This window comes from Juglans microcarpa x Juglans regia, chromosome 4D, assembly GCF_004785595.1.
Source record: "Juglans microcarpa x Juglans regia isolate MS1-56 chromosome 4D, Jm3101_v1.0, whole genome shotgun sequence".
Taxonomy (NCBI): Eukaryota; Viridiplantae; Streptophyta; class Magnoliopsida; order Fagales; family Juglandaceae; genus Juglans; species Juglans microcarpa x Juglans regia.
This window is the reverse complement of record NC_054600.1, coordinates 26,109,705-26,125,533: the sequence shown is the minus strand read 5'-3', so window position 1 is coordinate 26,125,533 and position 15,829 is coordinate 26,109,705. Positions and strand designations below refer to the sequence as shown.

Here is a 15,829-nt window from a genome sequence, read left to right as displayed (position 1 = left end):
CCATTAGTAACTTAGTTGATTAGTATTACATGTTATTATGCATTTTAGCGTTTATATATTAGGATTACGTGTTATTATATTTATATATTAGTAATTTATTGCTACATGGTAATAATATTGTAATAGTATGATGTTTACATATACTAAATTATTATTAGTCAATTTAGTCTATATATTATAGTATATATATATATATTATTTAATAATAATGAGGTCATGCCAGTATAGTATGGATTTTAACTAACTATATAAAATATAATTATATAAAATTATTATTATTAATATATAGAAAAACACATATATTTATAAAATATATATAATATCGATGTCGGAGGCGGAGTCGGAATCGAGATCGGAGGGCAAAGTCGAAGTCGGAGTATCAAAGTCAGATCGGAGCAAAGTCAGAGTCGGTTCAACTCCACCTCTGACTCCGACTTCTCAAGAAAAAAAACCTTATTAGACTCAGAGCAGACTCGGAGTCGGAATCGGATTTTCAGATTTTTACTCAGCTCTAAGACCAAGTGGGGTTCAAAACTTGCAAGTGTGTTAGTTGAATTTGTGGTGTTATTCGAGTAAAAACAAGAATAGAAGGTCATCGAGATTAAGATTTCATTTGGTTACACATATGAGTTGAGATGAAAGTTGAAAATTTAATAAAATATTTTTGAAATATTATTTTTTAATGTTATTTTGTTTTGAAATTTAAAAAAATTAATTTTTTTATGGTATTTTGTGTGGAAGTTTATAAAAACTATAATAATTAAATGAGATGATTTGTATAACCAAACGAGATAAACCCAAAGTGAAGATCTCATTTACCTGAAATGTCCAAATATTGCCATAAGAAGTTGAACTAAGGGTGTGTGTGGATGTTGAAGTGAGTTGAGTTGAGTTGAGTTGTGATGATAAAATATTATTTTTTAATATTATTATTATTTTAAAATTTGAAAAAATTGAATTGTTTATTATATTTTATATTAAAATTTAAAAAAGTTATAATGATGAGTTGAGATGAATTGAGATGAGTTTAATAACCAAACAAAGCCTAAAACTACTTCTGAAACAGCATATAGTGCTGGTCATTTTGATTTTAGAATTGGGTAATGATACCCATCCCTCCCGTCTGCAACTCGTTTACCTCCCATGACGTGGCAGCTTAGTTTTTAAAACATCTAAATAACTGCTAACAATACAGCCTATCGAAACATTTCAAATTCAAAAATAAATTTCAGTCCTCCCCGCGCTCTCTTCCTCCGCATCATCTCTGTTGCAGTTCTGCCCACCGAGACTGTTCGACACCTCCATCACAGGTGAGTCTCTCTCCCTCCCTCCATCTCTCCTCAACTCTCTCTCTCTCTCTCTCTCTCTCTCTCTCCCCACCTGTTTTGGGCCATTGGTCGAAAATGGTTGATGTTTACTGGTTTCAGGTGCCGCCGCCACCTCCACTATCGGAACTCCAGTGCCACCATACAGACTGCCTAAGACGCCCTTCTCATGCCTCTAGGTAAGCCCCAAGTCGTTCCTCTCCCCCTCGTACACTTGCATGTGCCATAACCCCTCTGGTCCACCCACCCATCGGTGATGCCTTCCACTGCCACTACACCTTCGATGCGGCCAACAACACGCGCCAGCATATGGATACCGTCATGCCTCTCCCTGTCTCTGTTGAGATATGGCCACATAGGACGTTGTTGTGACTAATGCTAGAATGGGCATTTTTTGTGTCCCTCAACTGGATTTTTCCACGATGTGGTTGTGGTTGCGGTTGCATATTTGGTTCTGATAGCTGGTTCTACTCGATCATTTGTGCCCCTAGGTTGGTTCTACCTTGTGTCCCTGGCTTCCCTAGTTTTTGTACCTGAGCTGGTTCTAAGTAATGGCGGGTTCTACTAAAATAGAGGGTGTTACATTTATCATTTTGGAATGTATGGTTCTACTTATATGATGCTTCCATGATTTTTTATATTTTTCCCATGAGGGTAATGGCCATTTTGTGAAGGTCGAATGTTACAGAGAAAGCCAAATCATATTGTAATGTGTACAATTTTGGTCAGGGATAAAAATTACTGTTTTGGTCTGGTTGAAAATTAGTTATAATGTGTACAGATTTTGGTTGATTGTCATGTGTGGTAGATTAGTTGAAATTTAGTTGCATACCGTTTCTGGTTGTATTGTAATGTGTAATAGGTCAGTGGAAAATTAATTGTAATGCGTGCATTTTTTGGCCGAGTTCTAATGTCTACTATTTCATTGTAATATGTACTCCAATTATGTTCAAATTGATTATGTTAAAAACTAGATGTTTTGGAATAGCACTAAAACAAGTGGTGAATTAGGTGGTTGTTGATACCTTTCCACATGAAACTATTCCAGTTTGAAAGTCCTTTTCCCCCATTTTCCTAAGTTTTTAATCAACATGTCTAAGTTTTTAATCAACATGTCTCTAAATACATGTGTAATGAAAATTTACAACATTATAAGCTTTCGTGGAGGATTGCTTTGAATTTGGATTCAAGCTAAATTGATTGGTCAAAGGTACAAGTTGAAAAGTCTACGGCACTAAAAGTGCGGCCCCATATATATGGATAAATATTTTGCTCCAGTGTTTGGCTTTTCAAGTTCTACTCGATGTCGAACAACTTTTGGTTCCATCATCGTCCTGTGCTTTGGATACCTCATCTTCGTTCATTAAATGAATTTGAGCAGCTTCGGCCACCAACTGTTCATTTAGTTCCCTTTCTGTCATGCTTGTACCATATTCAGGATTCTTTTTTCCTACCCAAGTAAAAAAGTTGCATGATTGGCCAAACTGCAAACCAAAGAAATAACATGACTTATCCAATACCATATTCAAAGTGCATGAAAATTTATCCAAGACGGACCACATTCAAAGTGCACCAAATAAAAGAATAAAGAACTAATCTTTACAAACAAACAATTCAATCCCTAATTGACTCCACTAAAATAAGAGGAAGTGCCTTGAGTTTGCAGGCAAATTCAATGTGTTACCTACATAATCTCAACCAAAAGAGAGAAAGAAACCAGGTTTACAAACCTATATATCAAACTCCACAATGGAACTTATTCTAGGCCTCTGATTTTGCTTAAAGAACTAAAAAAATAAGGGCCTTTGATCAACCACAACCTCAAAAAATAATAAAAACCCAGGAATAACAAGTCAAGTGCGGATTATGATTAATATCCATTTCCAGGCATAATCAAGAACATGAGCGAGTGCAAACAATCTCACCTCCTAGGTTTTTATTAAATCCCTAGATCCTTTCATTTTTCTATTTCAGATATCCTTATATCCTTTTTTTGAGATATTAGATTAATCCAAAACTGTAATTTTCTTGGTTAGTTAGATTTATTTGTGGCAAGGGATTTTGTTGAAAGCTTCAATTGTGAAGAGGTAGAGGGCCAAATACGCAACCAACTCAGGGAGAATAATACATAGCAATCACAACCAGCCACCAAATATGCAGCAATGAAAACCAAATCAGGGCGGGGGGGAATGGGCATATAATGAATGAATCACAACAAAGATTGACTAAAACAAGAGACCAATCTAGCTGAGAGACAAAAAATGTCCATTCGGACATTATTCACAACAGCCTATGACAATTTAAGCCATAGAGATAGGGAGAGGTAGACCAATCTAGTACCAATGGAACGTGTCGCCGGTGGGTGGGGGTGGACCAATCTATGATTTTTGCACAAGAGAGGTTAGGGCCCATGCAAGCGTACGCGGAGGGAGAGGAACAACTTGGGGCCTACTTAGAAGTGCGAGAGGGGCGTCTCAGGTAGTGTTTATGGCAGCGCTGGAGTTGCAACGGTGATGGTGGCAGCACATATAACGAGTAAACTTCAACCATTGTCGGCCAAAACCAATAGAGAGAGAGAGAGAGAGAGAGAGAGAGAGAGAGAGAGGCGGAGGAGAGATACTCACATGAGATGGAGGCGCCGAACGATGCGAAGTTGCGAGAGAGATGATGAGCGGGGAGAGAGCGCGGGGAGGAGTCGGAGGACTGAAATTTATTTTTGAATTTCAGATGTTTCGATAGTTTGTACTGCTGAGGTAAAAAGCTAAGCTGCCACGTCATGGGAGGTAAACTAGTTGTAGACGGGAGGGAAGGGTATCATTATCCATCTCCCCCACCCCCCTCCCCGGCCCGGAGGGGCGGCCTCAGCCTCAGGCCCTCACCCTGTTCACTCTCCTCTCTCTTTCTCTCTCTCTCACTCATAATTTCCATTTTCCTTCGGCTTCAGCTTAAAAAAAAACCCTAGCCTCCACAGCACCACTCTCCTCTCTCTCTCTCTCTCTCTCCCTGCGAGTCCCGATCTCACCTTGCGACAGTCCCCCGATCTCACCTGACTCAGTCCCCCCGATTTCACCCTGACCCAGTCCCCCTGTCCCTGATCCAATCCCCCCGACTCTCGTCTCTCTCTCGCCGAGTCGCCGCAGGACCTCACCCTGACCCAGTAACCACCCCCGCAGGCAGCGGTCAACACGGTAAGCCTCACTCTCTTCTCCCTTCGTCTTCTCTTTCTGTGTAAAATGTGAATCTGTGTAATTTTGCGATGATATGGTTGTGTAAAATCTGTGTAATGTTGTGATGATATAGTTGTGTAAAATCTGTGTAATTTTGGGATGATGAGTTTGTATAAAAATGTGTAACTAAAATAGGATGGATGTTGCAGACTTGCAGTTGATGAGTATGAGTTAATATTGGGGCTGTTTTTGTTGGGATGTTTTGAAGGAATAAACTGTGATTATACTTGTTTGGATGTTGCAAGGAATATCCTGAAAGTCCTATCAACACTTGTTTGGATGGATGTTGCAGTTGATGAGTTTGTGTAAAATCTGTGTAACTAAAATAGAATGAGTTTGGGGCTGTTTTTTAGTTTTTGCAAGGAATGATTGGATAAAACTGTGATTATACTGGGGCTGTTTTAATTTGAGTTAAGATTGGGGCTGCTTTTGTTGGGATGTTTTGAATGAATAAACTATGATTATACTTGTTTTTGGAGCTGTTTTTGTTTGTGTGTTGTGGTTTGGGACTGTTTATATATTAATATGATGCATGTGGGCTGTTTTTTTTCTTTCTGTAATTGATGGTGTGGTTGGGAAGTTAATCTGTGTTCCACAAAGTTGAACATTTTTATTAGTACAAAGTTGAAGTTTTATCACCTTTAGGAATTCAGACTTGATGAAATCACCTCTTTTTGATAAACTAATTTAGTGCATATACGACATAAGTTGTCATGTTATTCCCTAAAAGTCCTGCTGATGTCTGTTTTGTGGCTGACAATCTTGAAAATCATGAAAAGAAAGATTGGATAACTTATATCACGTTCCTTGGTTGAATTGAGAGGACCATCAACAATGCTTGCATTGGATTTTTGGAGTTTGTAAGATCATTGAACTGTTATTCTCTGTGAAATTCATGATAATGGATATTTACTGCATAGCAAAATTCATAGTTATCTCTGTTGTCATTATCATTTTCTGGTTGGCATAGCAAAATATTTTATAACATATTTTCATATTTTTTTTAAGCACAACTTAGAAGTTGGAAAGGCAGTGTGGCACTTGGAACATTTAATTTGTTGTAATATGTTTGTTGTTGGGAACATTTAATTTGGTTGGCACTTAGAAAATGTTGGGTTTCTCTTTTTTACAAAATTAGAACATAAAAAATGTTTGTAATTGTTGTAAGAACATATTATTATGATTAATGTGGATGATTTTGGATGTGGTTGATGGATGATGGGTGTGGATGTTTATTGTAGACTTGAAGTGATTAGTTGGATGTGGATGATGGATGATGCATTGATGGGAGTGGATGTTTATTGCAGTGATTAGTCATTTTTAATTTTTTGAAGCATGTTAGTAACTTAGTATGTTACTTGTTTCTATTTAGTTTTATTTTTTCTTATGTTTTTAGTAAAAAGTAAATTATTTACTTCAGATTGTATTTTTGAAAAAAAATAAATTTAAAATCTCACACAAAATTCTTTTTCAAAAAGTGTGTCAAATATGAAGTTAAAAACAGTAAAAAAAACCCCAAATCTGACTCCGCTCCGACAAGTCGGAGTTGGGGCAGAGGATGAACATGTCGGAGTCGGAGGTCGGATTCGACCTCTGACAAAGTCAAAGTCGGAGGATGGCCATACTGACTCCGACTTGGTCGGTGCTCAGCCCTACTCAGTCTATGCCACAGGTTCGTAATTTCAATAACTTTTGGGGACTCAATTGTCATTGCCTAACACGAAGTTGGGTCGGGTTATAGTATTTTCGGGTTAGGGGTTAGGCCCAAGGAGAGACTTGCGACGACATTCCACTCCACGACTGGTTGTCCCCTGAAAAACAAAGCAACGAATGGACTGAAAATGGCGCTGCAGCTTAGGCTAGCTCGGTCACTTTGATTCTCTCTTTATTCCTGTATTGTGTTATTGTCAGCGGTCGGAGACAGTCATGGAGGCGATGGTGAAGAAATATCAGCAAAAATTCAGAAAGGTTAGGGACGAAATGAACCGTTGGGACGAGCTTCAATCTCGCTTAATTTCACAGTTCCGGAATGCCTCCTCCATCATCGAGAGGCTGCAGGTCGTTCTAGAGCCAGATGGTTCCTCGTTTTATACACTATCCTATTTTTTTTTTTTTTTATCTCAATTTTGTTTTATGCAGAATGTTAAATTTTGGGCGTCTGTTGTCTGTGATCAGGTGCTTCAAGACCCTAGCAATTATGGTGCTCTGAATTGTATCGACGGCATCAGGGACGAGGTGCTGAGAAAGCAGATGGAGTCTTTAGAAATAAATTTCCTTTCTATGAAGAGAACCATGTGAGTTGCCCCCCTACTTTTTTTTTTTGTCGATTTGGGTTTTGGCGACTGATTAGCGAGGATTAAAGATGGGCATCAGTTGTTTCATAGATGTATGTAGAGACCATAGGAGTTTAGTGGCAATGAATTGAGCAACCACTTTGTATGCGTATCAGTTCTTAAACTTCTAGCCACTATATTTAATCAAATTGTTCAGAGTTTGCTACTCAGCATTTACCCTATGGGATTCTTATTTTTTGCTTTATTCATTACACCTAAGTTCTATAATTGTTTTAGGGAAGAGTTTCATGGTATTGTTTTTTCAATCGAGAAGATTCATCGAGACAGTAAACAGCAAATTAAAGGTGGTTCCAGTAAGCCAAATGCAAAGCAACTGCAGCAACGAGTTGGCATAAAACCCAGCCTTGTTGACTGCTTGGATGGGCTTTTGGTTCTTTATGACATGCACAATTCTGAGTATGGAACTTTTCTGTCTGTGAACTCTGGAGCATGTCCTTTATGATTTATGGTCCTGTATTACTGCTAGATAAAGATTTTGATTATCAATGACTTGCCTGCTTTTTGTTTACAAGGTACCGTCTCAAAGCATCAGTGGTTTCAGCACTATCAGCACTTACCTTGAAACCCAGGTACGAAACAGAAAAAAGAAGAAGCTCTAAATATATTTGTTTACGCTGTTCATAATTTATCTGTTCTAGATAATTAAATCTGCCTTATTTTTTCTCAACTATACTTTATTGCACTTTTGGCTGATGTGTTTATGTTAGCATGTCTTGACTTGTTTTTAGTTGCGTGCTCTGTGTGTGTATTCTATTGTTCTTCGGCTTTGACATGTATATTGGACTATCTACATTGCAGTGCCAGTGATCTATGTGCTCTCCAGCAGCTCCTGGTTGATCAGCCTAATATCCCCAAAGAGGAAGGTATGCCAAGGACAAATGAAGAACATGTCATAGAATAAGGAGCATAATTCTTCTGGTTCAATGTGCAACACATTTTTGCCATTTAATAAAAATTTAAACAAATCAAAGAAACATAGGGACAGAATAGATGGGAAAAGATAAATACTCCTTTGGCCTTTGGTGGGTTCTGCTAGCTGGATTGCTGGGTTTTTGACATTTTTAAAGCAATCCAGCTGGGAGAACCCACCAATGTCGAAACCTGCAAAATTTACATCTGCTCAGTGGAAAACGTATGGTTACTTCACCAACTTTTGCAGTTTACTTCCATCATTTGATTGCAGCATTTTTCTTGCAGTTCAATTCATATTTGATATCATATTTGCTGAAGAAATCTGTTGATTCCACCGTGGTACAAAATAGCATATCTTGTACCGGGAGTACAAAGTGGAATCGTTTTTTGAGGTTTACTACGGTGATCATCTAGCATGCTTGTTGCCTGGTAAGGAGACTCCATAAAAGCTGTCTGCAGAGAGAATCCTGAGAAATTGGTGCTTGATAGCACAAACAAGGCACTCAGAATTCCGTTAGATGACAATCTTATGTGATGATATCCCGGGAAGTGGTGTGATACATAGGCGTATATACAAGGGAGGTGTCCATGATTTTCCTGTATCGGTTGCAAGTTATGCTTAGGTCTCTCTCTTGTATACGTTATGTGTACATGGGCTATGCCTATTATTCTCATCAACAAATGATTTGTTAGTTATAGGTAAAACTTGTTTCTGCCAAAACAAACATTGACTTGCAGAAATCCGATATTGATGAGCTGGGAGCCTTTATATAGTACTTCATTTCGACATGTTTATTCTTTAGTCTTTATTATTCGTTTTATCATACTATAATCATATGTAGCAAACCTTGGACCAACAGGTAGCACCGTGGCAGGTTTAACTTTCAGCCCTTGACATGTTTTTGTATCAGCCGCCCAAATAAGATTGAATCTTTGACTTTTAAAAAAAAAAACTTTTGGAAATCAGATTTGGTCAATACAAGGTTTCATAAGGAAAAGCGAGCACTCTCTCTCTTTCAACGAAGGTTTTTTCTTTATTGATGTCCAGTCAAAATGAACCACATTTGACGCATAATAGTTTTCGAGAAAATTAAACGCATGGAGGCGATAAGAAAAAAGTCTGTCTGTCTGTCTGTCTGTCTGTCTCTCTCTCTCTCTCTCTCTCCGTGTCTGTGTGTGGTTAACATGTAGACATCATTGGATCCATTAGTTTATGAAGTCAAAGCAATACTTGTTATAACTTCTGAGGCTAAAAAAAAAAAAAAAAAAAAAAAAAAAGAACAACTTGGAACTGGACGAGATCATCTTTGAAAGGGGACTTCAAAGTTGTAGTGCTGCTTCTCAGCTTTAGTACATGACATCGTCGTACATAATTTAGTTCAATGTAAAGCTTAGTCATGACATGATATCTGATATCTGGCCAATTTTTGTGCTATATATGTTCAATGGCAAACGTAGGAGGATTAAAAAATGATTAGCTTTTGAAAAAGAAGCTAGAGAAATTCCAAAAGGTGTGAGTTCTTTCTTATCAAGGTAAACAAGTTTAAGAAGATGGATGGAGATAACACGTTGATATATACTCATCATCTGTGCATAGACGTAATTGTAGTTCAGTAGCATTTTATATCTGAAGATGAACCATAGAGTCGCATTATATAAAAGAAATAGTACACATTAGTTTCATGCTTTTAGCATCGTACTTGTGAAGACTTTAAATTTCAACTCCCAATTATCCAAACTAAATCAGAGGAAAGTTTTTACCGTTAAGTCAACGCCTTTAATGGAACAGCCGCCGGAAGTCCCCTCAGGGTCGGTCAGTCGATGCAGTAATCTTGCAATGCACCAGTCTTGCAAGCTAGTGTAATAATAATGAATTAATAACGGTACATCCGATAAGACTACGCAACAAATTCTATTTGCCATGTCTTTCATCGAAAAACCGGGTTTTTGCCTGTCGGTACCAACGTGGAACTGTCCTCCATTCCCTGCCGCCCGTCTCCCTCTCTCGTACTATTTTAGTGCCAACAGCCTCTGCCAGCCTGGTTTTTGGGAGCTTGGTGGGTCAACCGCGAGGTAAACCAACGTGGGCTCCACAGACACATACACACACACTCACTCTCTCTCTCTCTCTCTCTCTCTCTCATACGACTGTTCTTGTCCAGTCGACCCCTTATATCTTCCACGAAACATACGCGCTGTATTATGAATCTATGATATTACTTATCTGGCTCTTTTGTTCTGTAGCGTTCGTTGCTTTCCTGATTCACCACAAAGCCCCTCTTTCCTTTCTCTCCATGTTCAAAACATCCCACTTCCAGCAACAACAGTCTTTGATACCTATTGCTCTCAGCGAGTTTAAAGTCAATTCTTATTTATGGAACAAGTGCTCCGTATCGGAGTCTTCTCTGCTCAACGAATCCACCCAGTGATCATTTCCTCCAAACTGTGAGACTAGAATTAGGGTTTCCTTGGAGGCAAGTTGTTCAAGAATTTCAGAGTAAAGGTATGTTCTTGGTATACCCTTCTTATCGTTTCTTTGTATTTATCTCTTTCCTTCTGTTTTCTAATTCTCTATCCGTGTCTTTTCCTCCTTGTGCTTCTTGGGTTGCTTACGATCGCTTTGAAAGAGTGGAAACAAATTAGGGATGGGTTTAATCTGAATTGTCCGGAACGCACCTTGACGTGAATCTTTGAGATTAAAATGGTTGCGTTTAACGATATTGATTAAAACTTGGTCATTATTTTTACGATCAATTTGTGAGGGGTGGTTGCTTAAATTTAGAAAAGTTTGGGATTTAATTTAGAACGGATTAAATTGAATCTTAGGATTAATACCATGTTGTTGTTCTTGTGGTTGAATGTAGTTAGTACTTTTGGCAAAGTTTGGCTCAGTTTTCTTGGTGTCCATATATTTCAAATGATGCTTATAATTCAGGGGATTATAAGATTTGCTTTTTGGTTCAAAATTGGATAATATCTGGCCAGATGTACGAGTCTTAAATGAAGAAGGGGGATTTGGAGTGGTTATTCGAAGTTTGGGAGTTTGGGTCCAACATAGTATTTACTTGGAATGAGCGCTTCTAGGGTCTTGTTTGCTTACTTACTGCACACTAGCTTAGTGCCTTTCTCTACGAAGTGTCTCTTTCCATAATCAAATTCTGAACTTTCCATGTCTCACTTCGCTTGATGAGTTGATGGTTGATGTTACTGTAAAGCAGCTTCCTTTTTTCCCCTCTCACAAAAATGATTTAGTTGTATCTTGCATTACTTCTCTAATGACTGTCTACACTGGTTTTACCTTATCTTTGTCACAGGGGATAATTTAGATCAGATGGCTAATAGCTGGGATGGGAGTTTTGACCTTGGCAGCCAATCAGATGAGAGCAGTCATTTTGAAAGACTATACCTTGAGCCTATTTATGATGCATTTGTCTGCCCGTTGACAAAGCAAGTTATGCGTGATCCTGTTACCTTAGAGAATGGGCAAACTTTTGAACGAGAAGCAATTGAAAAGTGGTTCAAGGAATGCAGGGAGAGTGCAAGAAAGCTGGTGTGTCCGTTAACGCTGAAGGAATTAAAAAGCACAGATCTGAAACCTAGTATAGCTTTGAGGAACACTATTGAAGAGTGGACTGCTAGGAATGAAGCTGTTCAGATTGATATGGCTCGTAAGTCATTGAATCTGGGGAGTTCAGATAGTGATATTCTGCAGGCTTTGAAGTGTGTCCAGTACGTCTGCCAAAAGAGCAGATCCAATAAGCATATCCCACGTAATGCAGGGTTGATACCCTTGGTTGTTGACATGTTAAAGAGCAGCAGCCGTAAAGTTCGGTGTAAAACTCTGGAAACTCTTCGAATTGTGGTGGAGGATGATGATGAGAATAAGGTTTTTATTGGTTTATGATTCTCTAAATTGCTTTTATGGAATCATTGAAATGGATGGGCTTAGTGCCTCTTGTTAATGGTTTCTTTTTGTTTTGCAGAAAATGTTGGCTGAGGGAGACACTGTGCGCACTATAGTAAAGTTCTTGTCCCATGAACTCTCCAAAGAGAGGGAGGAAGCTGTATCTTTGCTGTATGAGCTCTCCAAATCCGAAACATTGTGTGAGAAGATTGGCTCAGTTAATGGAGCAATTCTTATCTTGGTTGGAATGACAAGCAGTAATTCAGAGGATCTTTTAACTGTTGAAAAGGCTGATAAAACGCTAGAAAATTTGGAGAAGTGTGAGAACAATGTGCGGCAGATGGCTGAAAATGGCAGACTGCAGCCTCTTCTGATGCAACTCCTTGAAGGTGCTTGCACTGTCAGTCTTATTTTATGCTTATTTCATTGACTACAAAAGCTGTACTCCTTGGCCAGTTTCTTTTCCCAAAACAAACTGGACTACAAAAATGTTGCTTGTCATGTGTTTGAAGTAGAATTTATGTTGAGCAATATCCAAGTCTCACTCGATTACTGAGCTCCCTAATTTCTTTTATCTCTATAAGTACAAATACATAAATAGATATTATTCTCACTATTAGTAAAAAGCGTAAGAAGCATAAATTGATTGTGCAATATTTATGCCCTGAGATTTGATAGTTTTAAGAAATCTTAGAATTACAAATTTTGGCTGGACTTCTTCTTTAGCCAACTACGTAGGTCACACTGTAGTTCAGACATGTCCTGCTTCTTGCAGGGTTAGAGCAAGGAATATTTTGTTTTGCTTGCTGAAGTTAATTGTTAAAGATAATGCATGAATATGCAAGTCAATTATAACTTGATTCAAACCAAACTTCTACACGTTGCCAAATATTTTACCTACTGATTTTGCTATCTTCAATTGATTTTCATCTTTTTACTTGAAGAGGGGTTGATGTTTGGGTTGAATATGGTACGAGGCAATCCAAATGCCAAACATGATATTCTGAAATGAGAATTAGACTATTTCTTGTACGAGATCTGTAATTCTTTCTTCTAATCATTATTGGTTGGTAGCTGGAGAAGTAGAGTGGTGGGTCCACCTTAGCAATTTAAGAGTTCAGATGTGGTAGGATTTTTATTTATTTATTTTTTTTATGAAGTAACAGTTAGTTAAAGAAATTCCAGATTAACTCGGTTCCCTTGTGCTGGTTGCAGGGCCACCAGAAACCAAACTGTCCATGGCTGCATTTCTTGGTGAGCTGGTCTTGAACAATGATGTAAAAGTCATTGTGGCCAACACCGTCGGTCCATCTTTGATTAGTATAATGAGAAATGGTAATATTCAATCAAGAGAAGCTGCTTTAAAAGCTCTAAACCAGATCTCATCTTATGAGGCAAGTGCCAAGGTGTTGATAGAGGCTGGGATACTTCCCCCTCTTGTGAAGGATCTCTTTGCTGTTGGTTCCAATCAGCTTCCCATGAGACTAAAAGAGGTTTCTGCAACAATTCTCGCTAATGTTGTGAGCTCGGGTTATGACTGTGATTCTATCCCAGTTGGATCCGACCACCAGACTCTGGTCTCAGAAGACATAGTCCATAACCTACTACATCTCATTAGCAACACAGGTCCAGCAATCGAGTGCAAGCTTCTCCAGGTTCTTGTTGGGCTCACTAACTCTCCAACTACCGTTGTTAATGTTGTTTCTGCCATCAAAAGCTCTGGTGCTGCTATCAGTTTGGTTCAGTTTATTGAGGCTCCACAGAGAGATTTGCGTTTAGCCTCCATTAAACTTCTGAAGAACCTCTCCTCACTCATGGGTCAGGAATTGGCTGATGCCCTGCGCGGCTCAGTCGGCCAGCTCAGCAGCCTAATTAAAGTCATATCAGAAAATATAGGAATCAGTGAAGAGCAGGCTGCAGCTGTTGGCCTTTTAGCTGAACTTCCGGAGAGGGACTTGGGCCTTACCAGGCAGATGCTGGATGAGGGTGCCTTTCGGATGATCTTCTCTAGAGTTGTTAGGATCCGTCAAGGAGAGACTAGGGGCAGTCGATTTGTCACTCCATTCCTAGAAGGGCTTGTACAGGTTCTTGCGAGGGTTACATTTGTCTTGGCTGATGAACCTGACTGCATTGCTTTCTGCCGTGAGGAGAATGTCGCTGCATTGTTTATTGAACTGCTTCAGGCCAATGGACTAGACAATGTACAGATGATCTCTGCCACAGCGCTGGAGAACTTATCACTAGAATCCAAGAATTTGACAACATTGCCCGAGTTGCCAGCACCTGGCTTTTGTGCCTCAATCTTCACATGTTTTAGCAAACAGCAGGTCATAACTGGATTGTGTAGGCTTCATCGAGGAACATGTTCACTAAAAGAATCCTTTTGCCTTCTGGAAGGACAGGCCGTGGCAAAGTTAGTCGCTCTTTTAGACCATACAAATGAGAAGGTGGTTGAGGCAGCACTGGCGGCATTATCTACTTTACTGGATGATGGTGTTGACATTGAACAAGGCGTAACAGTGCTGAATGAGGTAGAGGGAATCAAACCTATACTCGATGTTTTACTCGAGAAACGAACAGATAATCTGAGGAGGAGGGCAGTTTGGGCTGTTGAAAGACTTTTGCGAACTGAAGATATAGCCTATGAAGTTTCTGGAGATCCAAATGTGACTACAGCACTTGTTGATGCATTTCAGCATGCTGATTACCGAACCCGGCAGATTGCCGAGCGTGCCTTGAAGCATGTTGATAAGATACCAAACTTCTCTGGAATCTTTCCAAATATGGGATAGGCCATTTCTTTAAGTTGATGAGTACAAGTACCCGTATGTAACTCTCCTTTTGTCTGGAGCGTTCTGTTTCAATGGTGGCTTGGAAAGCATAAAGTTGAAGGTAGATATTGTTGTATACAGATTTTCTCATTTTCCCTTTGTTGAGGTTTTTGAAAGCTGTTTATTTTTTCTGAATGATTCTATTCTATCGACTTGTATTGCACAGCGCTTGAGTTGAGAGTGGGAAATTGTTAAATTCTTTTATAGGGAGAGTCTCTACCTTTTTATCAAAGCATAAACGGAGGGATTGTTATGGGGTTCCACCAACACAGACGTATTGATCTCCCATGCACCTTAATTATCTTGAGACAACGTAGGCATTTGCCGTGTATATGCGTTCGGCCATTATCAACATTGAAACATTAGTTAAAATTTAGGAAAAAGTTCAATTTTGTGCTCTTGAATTGCAACCGTTTTCCAATTTTTATATCATAATCTAACAAAATTAATACTTGTTATCTTTATATTACCAAATCCTGACCCCTAGGAATTTGCTCAAGTAGAAAAGGCCTTGCGCTTAGGGATATGCTCTCCCTAGGACTAAAGTTCAAATCCTCTTGGATGCAAATAATCTCTAAGGGTATCGGACTAAAGGATTTTTTTCTTTGAATTACTCAAGATGTACTTGTGAGAAACTCCTTGCCGAGAGTCTTGCACCCTGGGATTAGTCGGGTTGCTGTTCCGGACACCCGGTGCCAATAAAAAAAAATAAATAAATTACTGAATCTTGACAATTTGCACCTTCAGCCAAAATCTGACCATTAAGATTGTGCTATATATTTATTTTTCATCGATGACCTTGTGTAAAAGGTTAAAAACTGGTAGCTTAAGGTGCCAATAGCTAATTATGGTAAATGTATAGCTTGTCCATTGTACTCAATCCTTGGGGTTGTATTTTGTATGTAATAATGGTTTTTGAGGTTTTAACGGAGGTTGATAAACCACAATTTAAAAACAAAGCAAAAGGCAAGTATCATAACCCAACGATTAGCTATGATAATCGATCGAACAATGTGAAGTTACTTCCTCACAAGATCATGCTATGATAAGCACCGTTCGTGAGTGCATGCGAAATGTTCTCCACTGCCTCAACTAGAAATGCCCAGAGCAATCTCAATGCTCTTTCCGTTTCACATACCCAGCAGCCATAACAAAGAGTAAACAGCACTCCCTTGCTGGCATTACATCAGTTCAATCAGAATAAAACTACTGTAGTCGATGCAGCCCAAGTTCCCTCCTGCATCTCCAGAACCAATTTCATAGAAAACACGAGGGG

The 15,829-nt window shown here is 38.9% G+C and overlaps 2 protein-coding genes and 2 long non-coding RNA genes across 7 annotated transcripts; 3 read left to right on the top strand and 1 right to left on the bottom strand.

Annotated features, from left to right (window-relative positions):
* The first annotated feature begins 1,133 nt into the window (after window positions 1-1,133).
* Window positions 1,134-1,963, top strand: LOC121260044. The gene is made up of 2 exons (XR_005939675.1): window positions 1,134-1,310; window positions 1,428-1,963. It is a non-coding gene; the product is annotated as an uncharacterized LOC121260044 (long non-coding RNA).
* Window positions 1,964-2,775: 812 nt separating this feature from the next.
* Window positions 2,776-4,079, bottom strand: LOC121260047. Of its 2 annotated transcripts, none has more exons than XR_005939679.1 (2): window positions 3,950-4,079; window positions 2,776-2,809 (listed from the first exon to the last, which is right to left on the bottom strand). It is a non-coding gene; the product is annotated as an uncharacterized LOC121260047 (long non-coding RNA). The 2 variants fall into 2 exon arrangements; XR_005939678.1 differs by having other exon boundaries at window positions 3,666-4,073.
* A 2,230-nt stretch (window positions 4,080-6,309) lies between these two features.
* On the top strand, window positions 6,310-8,607 carry LOC121260024 (uncharacterized protein At5g43822). 3 transcript variants are annotated; one of them, XM_041161882.1, is made up of 6 exons: window positions 6,310-6,610; window positions 6,692-6,846; window positions 7,123-7,302; window positions 7,419-7,475; window positions 7,705-7,769; window positions 8,169-8,607. In XM_041161882.1, the coding sequence occupies exons 1-6, from the start codon at window positions 6,479-6,481 to the stop codon at window positions 8,207-8,209; spliced, it is 630 nt and encodes a 209-aa protein (XP_041017816.1). In that variant the 5' UTR covers window positions 6,310-6,478; the 3' UTR covers window positions 8,210-8,607. The 3 variants fall into 3 exon arrangements, with proteins under 3 accessions (XP_041017816.1, XP_041017815.1, XP_041017817.1); XM_041161881.1 differs by having other exon boundaries at window positions 6,311-6,610; window positions 8,104-8,607; XM_041161883.1 differs by having other exon boundaries at window positions 6,315-6,610; window positions 6,728-6,846; window positions 8,104-8,607.
* Window positions 8,608-10,048: 1,441 nt separating this feature from the next.
* On the top strand, window positions 10,049-14,688 carry LOC121259957 (U-box domain-containing protein 44-like). The gene is made up of 4 exons (XM_041161796.1): window positions 10,049-10,321; window positions 11,133-11,704; window positions 11,802-12,111; window positions 12,938-14,688. The coding sequence occupies exons 2-4, from the start codon at window positions 11,150-11,152 to the stop codon at window positions 14,512-14,514; spliced, it is 2,442 nt and encodes an 813-aa protein (XP_041017730.1). The 5' UTR covers window positions 10,049-10,321; window positions 11,133-11,149; the 3' UTR covers window positions 14,515-14,688.
* Window positions 14,689-15,829: the final 1,141 nt, after the last annotated feature.